We start from the raw sequence: 15730 nt of genomic DNA, 5'->3' as shown, positions 1-15730 counted from the left end.
AGAATGGATTAATTTCAAAGATCTTCGCTCTCAATTTTGAATCTTCATGCCCTGGTACCTCACCACCTCTCCAATCTGCTCATACCCCCCACTTTGTTTTTTGTTGGTGTTGAAAATCCTATCTAGTTAGTGACTCATTCCTGAAGATTTGCTTGTGGGAACAACAACAACAACAAATTACCTTTTATAGCGCCTTTCATGTCAGGGGGACGTTCCAAGGCTATGGACAGTCAGGGACCGCACCTGAGCTCGTGGTTGGTATCAGGAGGGGTGGAGAGAGGGAGGGGTAGGAGGGTGACCGAAGGCACGGTCAAAGAGGATGCTCCTATGGTCACAATAACCTGTGACTGAATGGTTACACATGACAGAGCAGAGGACAGCCAGTGCCAATAGAACCTTACGCATGTAGAAGGCAAATTAAATGAAACAATTTCAAACGAGAGGAAGTGAGAAAAAAGCAGTGCAGAGTAAAGTACATTTTGTAATGTAAAAAGTATAAATTCTCCATTTGCCTCTTTTTTTGGCACTACATTTCTTGAATTGTATAAAACTCCTCCGTGAACAGTCTTTTCACTGGGGGGAGGATTTTAGAGTGTTAGATCTATTTTCTGGCTGGATTTGGCAGATTCTAAATTCTACACGTACAGAAATACGCCCGTTTCTGAAGCTTGTGTCTTTGTTGCAGGTGGTTTTGACTTGGACATCAAAGGATGGGGAGGGGAAGATGTGCATCTGTACCGCAAGTACCTGCACAGCGACCTGATTGTGATTCGGACACCGGTGCGTGGCCTGTTCCATCTGTGGCACGAGAAGCGCTGTGTGGATGAACTGACTCCAGAGCAGTACAGGATGTGCATGCAGTCCAAAGCCATGAACGAGGCCTCGCACGCTCAGCTGGGGATGCTGGTCTTCAGGCACGAGATCGAGGCACATCTGCGCAAACAGCGACACAAGACGAGTGTAAAGAAGACCTAAAGCAAAGCAGGCGCCGCAGGGCAATGAGCCAGAGTCTGAGAGCATCTTGGAGCGATCAACGCCAAAGTTGTTGGCCAGCCTACTTTCTGATCAAAGCCTCAGGAATTTTCTGTATTGTTCAGCATTGTACTGTTTCCCATCGCAGCCTGAGAGAGAGAGAGAGAGAGAGACCGCTCTCTGGGTCAGATTTATACGTCTCTTTGTCTTGGACTTCAAGGTCAATCGAAGATGACATCTATCTACTCCAATTCATCCCAGCTGCGCTTCAATGAAATAATAAACTGGATGACAACCTCCACGTTTCTGACAAATCTGGAGATGCCAAACTGGTTCAAACTTATTTATGTTTAAAAAAAACTGTAAAAGGTGACCATTTGTATTGAGTTGAGTGGATTGATTTGCTCTGCAAGAAGGTGTCACTTAAAACACTTCAAGGGTCTGAAGGCTGATCTGGTCAGATACTTGTCAATCATTTGGTATTTGTGATTTTGCTTTTTAAAAAAATTTACATTTTGTGGAATTGTTGTTGATACTCCATCAGCTGGTCAGCCTCCCTGAGCTGTCTGCCTGAGAGTCATTACCCCAAAGACTTTTTTGCGAGAATCCAAATAGTGAATTGAATACTTTATCAGACTGATTCAGGACCTGTTTGGGTGAGGCAGGGGGAGGTGGGAGGAGGAGGGTGGCTAAGAGACCTTAATTTTTATATATAAAACAAAGTCTGAAATGTGCTGTGGACAATGATTCCAACACAGTGCACTTTCTACCTTCAGTTGCACTTTTGTTTCAATTTGCTTTAAGCTGTGTATCACCCGAGTATATATGAAGTTCAAGCCTTACTAACACAACTAACCTACTGAGAATGCAATCTTTATAGCGTCTTTGGTACTGAACTGTACAAATATATGCCTTACAGTAGCTGCAAAGCCAACATGCTGTATTCTGCTGCACACATCTTAACTCTATATGCAATAACAGGTAAATTAACGTTAGACAAGCACTTTCTGTTGTTGGTGTAATTGACTAGAGCCTCAATGACGTCAGGAGGGGTTTCAAAGAAGTGAACTGCAATGTTAATAATTGTTTTGTTGCTTAACCCGTGAGACTCACTTCGCAGGCTTAGACAATCTGCTCTCCCTTCTGTTGTGGGAGATAAGACATCAGGAGTCATTGTACTGGTTGTGTTTCACACACTTAAGCTGACCCAGCACTCAGTGGGTGGGTTACCAGGGCTATGAAGCCTATTTTGTGGTTGTCTTTGAGGAGAATGGTCAGGTGGGAGTGGGGTGTGGGGGGAGGTAAATAATAATCAGAGAACTTGCATTTTTGAAGCGCTTTTTCATGCTGGAACGTCTTAAAGCGCTTCACGGTAATCACTGTTAATTAAAGTGACTGTTTTTTTTGACTGTAAAATGATTGACAGGAGCCATTTCATAGAATCATAGAATTCTACAGCACAGAAGGAGGCCATTTGGCCCATTGTGTATGTGCTGCTTCTTTGAAAAGAGCTATCCAATTCAATCCCCTGCTCTCTCCCCATAACCCTGCAAACTTGTCCTCTCCAGATAGTTGTTTGTACCACAGGGTCCCACAATCAGCCAATTCATCTGAGAGAGCATTAGCCAGGATGCTGTATGAAGCTCCTTTCCCTTTCTTGATAGATTCATTCATTTAACATCCACCTGATCAGGCAGGCCTCAGTTTAACATCTCATCTGAAAGATCGCACCTTAGACAAGGCAGCACTTCTCCAGTACCACAGTGGTGTCACCTTAGAGTATAACCTCACAACCTGATATGGAGCTTAAATCCATAAACTTTATACCAGGAGACGAACAAACAGTGCTACCAACACAGAAGGTTAATGAAGTGTTTTTGATGTTATCCTGAACAAGTTAATGGTGCTCACTGAGTTAATGAACACCAAGGTTACCAAATAACCTACAAATTCTGGAGATGCAAGTCACTGTCTTGTAGTTAACGAAGGACAAAGTGTGCAAGGATAGACAGTGGCTGATAGGATATCAGTCGATAATTGGGATCACTTGCCTGCCTTATCAGCTGATCACCAGAAGCACTCGCTGCCATAACCAGTGATCATAGCACTCATAACAAAGGAATAAAGAGAGTTTGCAGGAGAAACGCAAAGGCTCAAGGAGGATGGAATGTTTTTATTGCAGAGCAGGACTGTATTACCTATCGTATCAACGTTCAGTTTCATTCCCTGAAGAAATAAACAAACAACAAACATTACATTTGTATAACGCCTTTTGTGTTGAGAGGACATCCCAAGCCGCTGGACAATCAGTGTTTTGGACCCGAGTTGGGAGTCGGGATCGGGGAGGGTGGAGGGCGGTTGGTGGGGAAAAGGAAGGTGATCGACAACACGGTCAAAGAGGAAGGTTTGAAAGAGGAAAATGCACACGCACATTTCAAAAGTTACCAAAGGCTGTAAAAATGAAGCCACGTTTGTCAACAGTGAAATCCTGTTTGCACTTTACAGGCGCAACATTAATCTGTGTGAAAAGCTGGCACCTCATATTCCTCAAATCCTGGTCTAGTGTGACAGGCATCTCGTGACCCTGCGTGATGGAGCCAGGCGTGTACACAGTGTGTGCTGGGTGTGAGGTGGGGGAAGGTTTCTGTGCTGCTCCTGATAAAGCGTGCATTTTTCTTTCTCAATATGCCATTGTACAGATTATGCTCAGTCACACTGTAAGCCGTTTCCGTCCATTTCTCTCTTTAGGCCTCCTTAGCAAACAGGTCGCCAACTTCCAGTTTGGAGTATGTACACAGGGTCACAGAACTCTGATACCAGTTCAAACTCTATAACATGGACTAACCTAGTTAACCAGGAGTGAGGTGGTGTCTGCCAGTCTCCTCTTTCTAACAGGAAGCATAGTTGGGGAAGTAAGGACAGGACAACCTCTCACTTATGCCCAGTAAACCTGATACTTCCAGGGTAATTTTTTNCTAAAAAAGAATAACTGCAAAATACCCCAGACCAAACAGGTTTCCGGTTAAAATCTATGCAGTATTTGTAAACTAAACTGTGTGGGTCAGGTTTGCTAGGTCTTCAGATTGACGCTTTCAAAATTGTCATTTTTGATGGGTGCAAAGTCTCATTTCAAAAGGACATTGTTTACATAAACCTTGTTTTATTCACGACTGTTTAAACCTTTGGCTAAGATATTTCAGGTTTTCCCAAAGTATCAGGCAGTGTGCCATGCGCCTGTTGCTAATGTTTTAACAAAAGCTCTTCTGGGTGAGAACAGGAAGTGTGTTGAATCAGGAATATGATAAATACAGCAAGCTTACTGCGCTGGAGGTCTGCTGGACATCTGCACATCAAGAGTGTTAAAGTGGCATTTAGACTTATGAGAGTGAGCTCAAATGGTTTGTCTTTGAGTCATTTTTAATGCCTTGGAAACAATTATCCTGTGAGTGCAAATGTAACATTGCTGTCAGTTCATTGGGGTTTGATCTGTTTGTCAAGGTGTCCTGTTAAAGACAGTGCTACTGTGACATGACCACACATGGTTTTTTACCAAGCAGTCAGTATTTGACACAGAATTCTCTTCCGTGTGTGCTGCAGGGAATATAGTTGAGGTTTTATACATTCTAAATGGGCTGAAATATTTTTTTCCTAATGAGTTGACACCAGCGTGATTTTGATTAATTACATTGATCTTATACTTGCTAGGGAATGGCACTAAAGTGAGACAGTGTTGTGGGGACACTGCATTTGGCCAAGGATGGTGTGGGCGTGTGGGGGAAGCAGGGGATTGGTGAGGAATTGGGAGATCAAGAAGGTGGGGGGTGCAGGTGAGGGCTTAGGCAAGGGTATGAGGCTGAAATATCATCAAGTACCTAACAAAATCACCTTCCAACAGATATCACTATCTGTAAGACAGGAGGGGCAAGAAAGACAACAGTCATGTCCTGCCTGGCGAATTCTTTCTAGCCTCAGCACACATTTCAGGATCATAACCCAGTTGAAATGCTTACAGTTCTTCTGTTCACTGTACCAAACTGGGGTGCTGGTGGGGAGTTGGTGAAGCAAAATATGTTTTTTATAGTACAGGAGCATAATTCAGCCGCAATTTTCACAGCTAGAAGCTCAAATCTTCTTGTTGATGTCAACGTGGGTGGAAAGGGATTGAGATCTCCCCAGTGCCCGCGAGTGAATGTGTGCATGATGTTTGCTTAAAGGCTTTGACAAGTGTAATGTAATAGAAGTCAGACGCTTTCAGTCAGAAGCTCTTTCTGAGAATTGAGACAGGCAGCACATGAATTATGGAGCAAAACTGGCACTTCAGGGCATCTGTTTGATGTGCTGCTCAGTATTCTGAACAGAATGACAATCTCATCTGGATGCAAGACCTAAATACCAGGATCACTGGGTCAGCGCTATGCCCAGCTATGTTATATCCACTGCAGAATGTTTTGCATTCAGGAACATTGACATTTCATATAGCCACAAACATGTGTTTTTTTTTCAAAAATGTTTATTTAAATCAATGTAAAATACTGTACAGAAATCTGGATTTGCATAAGCGTCAGGTGTTCTTTGTGTTTATTTTGGTCACTTTTGTTTGTAAATGCTGAAGAATGAAGAGCTTCATCAGAAATAAATATACAAACTGTTGGTGGCTGTGTTATAATTGGCTTTTCACCAGCTGATAACACTGCTTATTTTAAGCTGCGCTGTTACACAAAATTATAACCCACATCACAACGCATCCTACTTAATTTCATCACCTACCACTCAACAAACCCTTCAAACAAAGACCAGAATAAAGAAAAGATTAGCGGGTAACATGAAAGGGAACCCTAAGGTATTTTATAAGCAAATTAAGAATTAAAGGTTAGTCAAAGGTAGGGTGGGTCCAATTACGGACCAAAGAGGAAATCTTCTTGTGGAGGCAGAGGGCATGGCTGATGTACTGAATGAAAAGAAGATGATGCAGCCAATGCCACAGTATCAGAGGGTAGAGAAATTGGATAAGAATAAACCAAGAGGAGGTACTACAAAGGTTGTTGGTGCTCAAGGTACATAAGTCACCCGGTCTGGACGGGTTGCATCCTAGGTTACTGAGGGAAGTAAGGCTGGAAATAACAGAGGCTCTGGCCATAATGTTTCAATCCTCCTTGGATGCAGGGTGGTGCCAGAGGGTTGCAAATGTTACTCCCCTGTACAAAAAGGGGCAGAAGGAGAAACCCGGGCACTGCAGGCCAATCAGCCTTACGTCAGTAGTGGGGAAACTTCTAGAGACTATAATCTGGAACAAAATCATTTTCACTCAAAAAATTAATAAAAGACAGCCAACACGGATTTGTTAAAGGCAAATCATGTCTAACAAACCTGAAGAGTTTTTTGATGAAGTAACAGAGAGGGTGGATGAAGGTAGTGCAGTTGATACAGTTTATATGGATTTTCAAAAGGCGTTTGATAAAGTGCCACATAAGAGACTTGTAAGCAAAATAGAAGCCCACGGTATTAAAGGGATAGTGGCAGCATGGATACAGAACTGGTTGGGAGACAGAAAGTAGAGTGGTGGTGAACGGTTGTTTTTCTGACTGAAGGGAAGTGTACAGTGGTGTCCCCCAGGGGTCAGTATTGGGACCACTGCTGGTTATGATCTGTATAAATGACCTGGACTTGGGTATAGGGAGTACAATTTCCAAGTTTGCAGATGACACTAAGCTAGGAAAAGTAGTAAACAGTGAGGAGAATAGTAGCAGACTGCAAATGGACATAAACAGACTGGTAAATGGGCAGACATGTAGCAGATGATGTTTAATGTGGAGAAATGCATTTTGGGAGGAAGAATGAGAAGAGGCATAATGATACCATTATGTACCATAATGATGGTACAATCTTAAAGGGGGTGAAGGAACACAGAGACCTGGGGGTTCATATAAGTAAATCTTTGAAGGTGGCAGGGCAGGTAGATAAAGCTGTTAAAAAAGCATACAGGATACTAGGCTTTATAAATAGGGGCATAGAATGCAAAAGGCAGGAAGTTATGATGAACCTTCATACCTTTATAAAATGGGACACTGCTGTCTGACATTGGCTGCCACGTTTCGCCCACAAAATATAGTCAATTCACTTTACAATACATTCTGCGCTTTGAAATGTCTCGACGACATGATAAGGCGCCATATCAAATATAAGGATTATTAGTATTATTTAAGCTAGAGTGGGGCTCCCCATCACTCCCCACCCCTGCTCAGTTGCTTTTCTGGCAACATTACAAAACAATCATCAGTCAGACACATCAGAGTGGACAGATTTTCAGCTAACAGTCAGTTCCAAATACACACTGCAATATAGAGCCATTTTATGGTGCCAAAAATTGTGTTTCACCATTAAACCAGGCCCAAACCATCAAATCCTGGGCAGCTCTGAGCAGTAGAGCTGCAGGGCTATCTGGAGGGGAAATTCTCTGCAAACAACTTTTAAGAGAGAAGTAGATAATTATTTGAAGAGGACAAGTTTGCAGGGCTATGGGGAGAGAGCAGGGGAGAGGGATTGATTTGGAAGCTCTTTTCAAAAAGCCACAGACATGATGGGCCGAATAACCTCCTTCTGTGCTGTATAATTCTATGAAACCATCCTGCTCTCTTCTGGCTGTTTCACTAATTCACTGAAGGTACCATTTGATATCTGGCTCCTATTTGTGTAACGCTAAACGAGACACTGGACTCTCAATTCACACTTTCGGTTAAGCCTTGCAGAGAAGCCAATGATGATAATAATAATAATAATAATAATCTTCTAGACATCCCAAAGCGCTTCACAGAATATACTGTAAAGTGAATTGACTGTATATTTGTGGGCGAACGCGGCAGCCAATTGCGCACAACAATGTCCCACAAACAGTCATGGATTGAAAATGACCAATTTATTATTGTTTTGTTTTGGAGGGATTATTATTAGGCGTGTGGAGTAAGGAAACTTGCCCAAGGTTTCGCCCTCTGCCTGGAATTGAATTCAGGTCTCTCACTTGCAAAGTGAGTGCTCTAACCACTGAGCTACAGGACTCCACATGATGCAGCCGACATTGATTATTATATTGCCGTTCGCCCCTAACAGTGTGCTTACTACAGTCTGTTTATCCAGTTCCCAGTTTATAAAAAGAAACGCTGTTGAGTTGATTTATTATGGGCCCCATACACCACAGTATCATCATGTTAGACTGTTTTCAATTCAGCAGTAAGTCTCAATTCTACCTTTACTCAAATACCACTGACCTGACCCCCTTTCTAATGCTCCAAATGACACACAGATCAATTGAACACATGCTTTGCAGAGCACAAAATGGAGGCACAAAGCCCAGGTATGCTGGCTGGGTGGAGTTGCTCAACAGGTGCCAGATGCAGCTGACTTGGAAGCAGAATAAAAATCATTGCAGGACCTTGATAGTGGTTCGAGTAAAAGCAGTATAAGCCCTGCCTCAAGTTGTGCAAGTGACCAAAAAATCCCAATAGAATTCTGCTCTGCCGTAAATAACAATTCACAACACTCCGTTTTTTTTAAAAAAATGGTCAACTTGGGTCATTGTCACATTATCAAAGAGAGTGAACAAGGAGCCTATTATTGTTGAAGAAGAGGTAGGTTATCATTTCCCAACACCTTGCCTACAAAACACACAGTCACTATGCTTTACAGTACTGTGAAGCACTTTGGGACGTCCTCTTGATGTGAAAGGCACTATAGCCAATGTCAGGATTATTATTATAACCACGAGATGGAGGACTTTATTTTAATTCCCGGTTTGGCCAAGTTGCTAACACAGGAACCAGTCATTTTCATCCAGTGCATAAGTAGGATGGAGAAAGACAAAGAATTGGAAACATTCAAATGATTATCAAAATAAATGGAATCTTTGCCAACAATAGCACAATTGCACTTTATTAAATTCACAGGAAAATATATGATCTTTGAACATCACAACTGGCTTTGATACTGCTCAGGTACCGATTTGTGGCATATCTGGAAACGCAGAATTAGCTCTCTTCCAACCATGTGAAACACCACAGATTATTTTATAACTATGAAAGTATGTTTCTTACAATACACAATGGCACAATTAGGAGGTGCACAATACTAGCACATCGTCACATCTTGTCAAATGCAGGCAGAATATAGCAGTAAACAATGAACCTTTCAAGATGTCCAGCATTTGTAAATAAAATGAGGATAGTTCTACTCCTTTGCCTCACAATCAATCAAACATCATCCCGATATACGATATACAAAAATGTATACCTTCAAATTGTCATGAGAAACTATCCAGTCCCACAAAAATACAGCAACATACTGTAGATGTTACATATATACCAGGCAATCTAGTAAGAGAATTGTGTCCATTTCAGACTGGATATATGATAAGATTTATATTCTTTCTGTACAGAAATATACAGTAAACCCCCAACACACTGGACCTTGGAATTCGGATCTAGCAGACGGGGCATGAAATGGCAAGAAATTTAAAAATAATTTCCCAAACAAATGCCCCAGTAAATGCCGATACTGGAATTACATTTAGCCAGAAATTCTGACTCGTTGGCAACATTGTCGGATTGGGTGGGTTCACGTCCAATAGCTATGCTTTTTTGTTGTTCAATGCATGAAAATTTGGCTTTGGGACGGTGTCTAGCTTTTAAAAAAAATTATTTAAACCTGGAAAATGTTTTTTTTCCCCCCTTTGAAGACCTTTCCTTACACAGTTGCAAAATCACTGACCTACATTGGCCACTCTGCTGCCCTATAGCAGCGAACACTTTTGGGCTAGTGTTTGGTTGACCTCTTGCTACAAATTATTGTAATTTCCGGCAACCCTGCTCACTCCTTCCCCATTGTTTCAGCTAGCCAGGGTTTTACTGTATAGAAATTCCCATAGAAATTGAGACTTAATCTTTGGCTCAATTACCTTTTTCAAATATTTGCTCAGATGACAAGGTTGAAGGAAGATTGACAATTCTTGGTTTTGAAGAATTCAATAGAAGAGACCAGCATAGTCTGGAAGGTCCTTGATCTGACCGCATGGGGTGATTAAGACTTCTGCACCCGCTGATGTAATTGGCTCATCCTGTCAGAAGACAAGAACAACAAAGGCCAAAGTTAAAGTGGTCAATGTTGTGGAACAATAAAGACCATATTTGTCCGGTGACTGGGGCTAGGGGCTAGTGGCTAGTGGGGCTCGTGGGAGCGCAGCCTCACCCACCCCTCCTCCCTCCAAATCTGCCCTGAGCCCTGAGGAGGACCACAGCCAGTCCTACGAGTAGCCCCAACACACAGCAATCATTGTGGCACCCACCCACTTCTGGTCTGGCGGGGTCCTTGTTGGGGTGTCTTCACTTCCGATCGGCTGATGGGCCTGCGAATCAAGCCAATGGCTAACAATCCGCCAAATAAAATTGTTCACTCACTCCATGGCTGTTTGTGGGGACATGCTGTGCCCCATTGGTTGCCACATTTTGTCTACAAAACGTAGTACTCCACTCATTTCCTGCTTTGATATGTCTCGATGAAATGATAAGGTGCTATATCAAATGCAAGGAGTATTATTATTATTATAATCCATTCATGTTATTCATTCCTTTGTCAAAATATCTCAAAGCCCTTCACAGAGTATAGAATAGTGATTGCCACGTTTGCCTACAAAACACAGTGGCAATTTGTACACAGCAGTGTCTCACATACAACCTCCAAACACCTCCATTCTGTCCACAAGCACAATCCTGAGCTTCCGGTTTCTTGCCACTTTGACTGTCATTTCCACTCGCACTCTGACCTCTCCATCCACGGACTCCTACGCTGTTCCAATGAACCACAAGCTCGAGGAACAGAAGCTCATCTATCTGCTAGGGACCTTATAGCCCCTCTGGCCTCAATAATGATTTCAATAATTTCAGACCATAACAGCTCACCTTCTCCCTCCGTCTCTTCTGTGAACATCACCACATCATCTGGGTCCGAGACACACATTTTCTCTCTCTGGTCAGCCTGTTTTGTTTCAATATTTCCCCCCTTTTGTTTTGTATTATTAACACCTTTTCCCCGTGTTTTGTTGCAACACCCCCCCTTTGTTTGCATCATTATCACTTCTTTAGCCCATCATCCCCTGTCCTCTACCTCATTTTCTTCTTTGTCTTTCTTACACTGTCTCCCCCCTTTCTGATAGCCCTTAAAATCCTCTCCCTCCCAACGTGCCCCAGTTCTGATGAAGGGTTGTGGACCTGAAATGTTGAGTCACTTTCCTTTCTTCATAGATGCTGCCTGACCTGCTGAGTGCTTCCAGCGACTATTGTTTTGTTTCAGATTTCCATCATCGGCAGTATTTTGCGTTTTGTTTATACCATAAAGTGAATTGACTGTATATTTTGCAGGCGTAACCTAGCAGCCAAATCATCCCCCTCTGGTTGACAGTTGGATCATTCTGGCCTAGACTAATGAATTCAATAGTGATTTGGATCCACAACCATCTGACTCGAGAGGCAAGAATGTCACTGACTGAGTCATAATGTTCAGGGACCAAACAAACCTGTAATCTGTTTGGTCAACTGGGTTTACTCATTGTTAACTGGGAAGCTGAATGACGCAATTGTTTCCCCACACAGTTTAATACAAACAAAAGTCGCTCACCTTGTGATACTCCACAAGGTCAGCCAGGGTTGTGTGTTGCAACTGGTCTGCCCCGAAGAAGCTGTACAAATCCTTTGAGGAATCAATGAGGAAATGCTTGAACCCATCACTGCTTCGGTAAGATAAGGCGTAGCCTGTGACCCTCTCACTGACACGGATTAGAAACCCACCAAGTTTGTAGTTGCTCAGCAGGTCCTCTGCCTCCTGCCTGCTTATAATACCTGGAATACAGCAAGTCAAAATACAGCCTCAATTACATATTAAGGGGAGGGGACGTGAGCCACATGGTTGGTAATGCTGCTGGACATGGTATTGCTCGATTAGTAGAAGTCTAAACTCTGTAACACCATTTTGTAATTTTCACATCAGGAGAACGTCCCAAGGTGCTGATAAAACACAATAAAACACATAAAATTAGTACAAAATTACATTTGTATAGCACCTTTCATGTTGGGAGGACATCCCTAATGCTCCAATCACATGATAGGAACATAGGAATTAGGAGCAGGAGTAGGCCATTCGGCCCCTCGAGCCTGCCCCGCCATTCAATAAGATCATGGCTGATCTTCTAACCTAGCTTCATCTGCCCGCCCTATACCCATATCCCTTAATCCCTCTATCCTTTAGAAATTATCAATCTCAGTCTTGAATATGTTCAAGGACTGAGCATCTACAACCTTCTGGGGTAGAAAATTCCATAAATTCACTACCCTTTGAGTGAAGAAGTGTTTCCTCAACTCTGTTTGAAAGGGCTGACCCTTAATATTAAAACTGTGATCTCTAGTTATAGGTTCTCCTACCAGGGGAAACAGTCTCACACTGTCTACTCTGTCAAGCCCCATAAGAATCCTATAGGTTTCTATAAGATCATCCCTAATTCTTCTATATTCTAAACAATATAGGCCTAGTTTACTCTAGTTTCAACCTATCCTCATATGTCAACCTCCTCATCCCAGGAACTAACCTAGTGAATCTATACTGCACCCCCTCTAAGGCGAGTATGTCCTTTGTTTCAATCCAATTGCAGATGGAAATTGAGTGAAACTCTTTCCCTCGAAGGTTGCATTTTGCATACCTAATTCCAGAGAGTATCGGATACAGGTTGGTGAGATCCGAGGCTTGTCTTAGAAACCTTATGAGTTTCAAGATCCACATTGGAACTTTGAACTCCAAATCCTGACTGACACTCCAATACAGCGCTGGGTGCTGTTTTGTTTAAGGTGCCGACCTTTGGAAGAGATGTTAAACTGAGATTCTTCTGCTCGTTCAAGTAGATGTTGATAATAATAATCCTTGCATTTCATATAGTGCCTTAACACATCTTCAAGACGTCTCAAAGTGCTTCACAGAATACACTGTAAATATACTGTAAAGAGAATTAACTGTATATTTGGACGAAACGCAGCAACCAATTACGCACAGCAGCGTCCTACAAACAGTCAAATTATTATTATATTTTCTTTGAAGGGATTATTACCCCTGGGAAAAGATCCGCCAATCAATCAACTGACAACCAGGTTCCTACTTCCTGCTGGGTAAACAGAAACATGTGGAATAAGGAAACTTGCTTAAGGTTTTGATCTGCGGGGAATTGAACCCAGGTCCTCTCACTTGCAAAGTGAGTGCTCTAACCACTAAGGTACAGGACTCCCATTGCACTATTCAAAAAGAAAAGGAAGTTTCTTTCAAATTCAGGGATTATTATTTTCTATTAATTGACCTAAGACATATTGTAAAGGTATCTATTTAAAAATCACCAATCCCGATTCCTACAGATGTCGTCTGACCATTGGTTGAACAGAAAGAATTGTAAAGGTTACCACCAGGTGGCATTATCTTATAGCTGATATATGAATAACCAAGGAATAAAAATAAAATTAAGAATGAAAGACATCAGATTTAGAATTTATTTTCCTATTCTGCTCTTCACTTTCTCTCTCAGTTTTCTAATCTTATTCAGTTCTTCGTTGTACATACTGTACTCTTTCTAGTTCCATTTATTCAACATGTCTAAAGTTTGAGTTGCTCATTTCTTTATTCCTGTCCCAGTGTTCTGTTTTCTAATTCTGTTGGCATCTGAATTTTTCAGTTTGATATCAGTCATATCAAATTTAGATGAAAGAAGAAGCAAACACAGCTTTCACTCTTCCGGGTGGCTGAAGATTTAACTTCAGGATAAACCTTGAAACAAGATGTCTGGTGAACGTCTGGGTTGGAGAACGTTGTTTGGAAACCAACAGAGGCAGGAAGCAAAAGAAGTAATCTGATGCTCTTGTTTACATGGTCTTAACACCCCAGGTACCTGCTCCTCTCTACATTTGACCTTCCTTTCTTCTCATTAAAACCACTGGAATCTTCCCGCTGTCAGTGCTACACCAGGCCAACTGAACAATCAGTCGGTCGGTCTGTCTGTCTATCCTCGAGAAGGGAAGATACACATTGGAATTTAAAAATAGATCAACTTACCATGAAACCAGGGTGCTATTTCATCTCTGTATCTTTCGTAACCTGCTCGGAGTGGAATTTGTTGTTCTCTAAACCACTGGACAACCTTCTCTTGAGAACTGTGGCAGTTTGTATGTTTTCTATTGTAGCAATCAAACAAATAAAGCAACATTAATTCAAAACTACAATAACAATGTACATAGACACAGGTCCCCTGAGAGACTTGGAACCCTTGTTGTGTCAACTTAATTCAGTGGTTCCCACTTGAGTGTTGTGGGTTCAAGCCAAATGTTGGGATTTTGAACTTGTACAGTCAAGGCTGATAATCCAATGCAATGCTGGGGATGTGTCGCAAAGATGCGGTGTTTTGGATGAGACATTAAACCAAACTCCTTTCTGCCGGTTCAGATCGATGTTAAAGAATCCATGGCACTGCTTGAAAAGAGACAGGAATTTCTCCCTGGCTCTCTCATTTCTCCTGTACATAAACCACGAAAAGGTAGCCTTTTAGCTCAAGCAGATATAAAAGGATTATGTCACAATCATTATCTAAAATAAATTAGTCAATGGGAAGCTTGTTTTGTCAATGTTATTCAACAACAACAACAACAAGATTCCATTTATAAAGCGCCTTTCACGTCAGGAGGACGTCCCAAGGCGCTGCACAGTTGGGTCATGACCCGAGCAGGGGGGAAATGGTCAGGGTGTGGGGAGGGATGGGAGGGAGCGAGAAGGGGGAAGAGAGTCGAGAGGGGAGCTGAAGGCTCGGTCAAAGAGAAAGGTTTTGAGACCGGCCTTGAAGGAAGAAAGGGAGGAGGCGGCGAAGGCACTGGGGGATAGAGTTCCAGAGCCTCGGGGCTGAGAGGCTGAAGGCCCGACCACCGATGGTAGGGCGGTTGGGGCGGGGGATGTGGAGCAGACCGGAGCCGGAGGAACGGAGGGTACGGGCAGGTAGGTAGGGGGATAGTAGGTTGGAGAGGTAGGAGGGAGCAAGGCCGTGAATGGCCTTGTAGGTGAGGATGAGGATCTTGAAATCAATCCTCTGGGGGATGGGGAGCCAGTGGAGGCGAGCGAGGGTGGGAGTGATGTGGTCCCGAAGCCTGGTGCGGGACAGTACACGAGCTGCAGAGTTCTGAATGACCTGCAGCTTGTGGAGGGAGGTGCCGGGAAGGCCGGCGAGCAGAGAGTTCCCATAGTCCAGCCTTGAGGTGACAAAGGCGTGAACCAGGGTTTCAGCAGCGTGAAGGGTGAGGTAGTGCCGTAGTCTGGCGATGTTCCGGAGGTGATGGAAGGCGGTGCCAGTTGTGGTGCGGATGTGAGGGAGAAAGGACAGCTCAGGGTCGAACAAAACGCCGAGGTTCCTGACTGGCTTTGAGAGGTGGAGAGTGCAGCCTTGGATGCTGATGGTGTCGTCGCCTGAGGTGCGGAGGCGCTGACGTGAGCCAATCAGGAGGGCCTCGGTTTTTTGCACGTTGAGCTGAAGAAAGTTGTCTCTCGTCCAGGACTCGATGTCGGACAGGCAGCTGTCAGGACATCGGTGGTCGTGGAGTTGAGAGTAGAGGAGGAAAGGTAGAGTTGGGTGTCATCCGCAAACATGTGGAAGTTAACTCCATGTCTGCGGATGATGTCACCGAGGGGGAGCATATAGAGGGTG

General features: G+C 43.1%; 2 protein-coding genes across 2 annotated transcripts in view; one reads left to right on the top strand and one right to left on the bottom strand.

The window, feature by feature from the left end:
- Positions 1–1425, top strand: part of LOC103186731 (chondroitin sulfate N-acetylgalactosaminyltransferase 1) — a 47083-nt gene extending 45658 nt beyond the window's left edge. The window contains exon 7 of the mRNA XM_007905937.2: positions 686–1425. Coding sequence (XP_007904128.1) covers positions 686–975 — 290 coding nt within the window. The 3' untranslated portion in view covers positions 976–1425. The remainder of the gene's footprint in view (positions 1–685) is intronic.
- Positions 1426–8879: 7454 nt separating this feature from the next.
- Positions 8880–15730, bottom strand: part of sh2d4a (SH2 domain containing 4A) — a 39095-nt gene continuing 32244 nt past the window's right edge. The window contains exons 6-8 of the mRNA XM_007905938.2: positions 14098–14216; positions 11632–11852; positions 8880–10075 (exon numbers count right to left, since the gene is read on the bottom strand). Coding sequence (XP_007904129.1) covers positions 9983–10075; positions 11632–11852; positions 14098–14216 — 433 coding nt within the window. The 3' untranslated portion in view covers positions 8880–9982. The remainder of the gene's footprint in view (positions 10076–11631; positions 11853–14097; positions 14217–15730) is intronic.

Source organism: Callorhinchus milii, unplaced genomic scaffold, assembly GCF_018977255.1.
Source record: "Callorhinchus milii isolate IMCB2004 unplaced genomic scaffold, IMCB_Cmil_1.0 Scaffold1, whole genome shotgun sequence".
Taxonomy (NCBI): domain Eukaryota; kingdom Metazoa; phylum Chordata; class Chondrichthyes; order Chimaeriformes; family Callorhinchidae; genus Callorhinchus; species Callorhinchus milii.
This window is presented reverse-complemented; position numbering and strand designations above follow the sequence as displayed.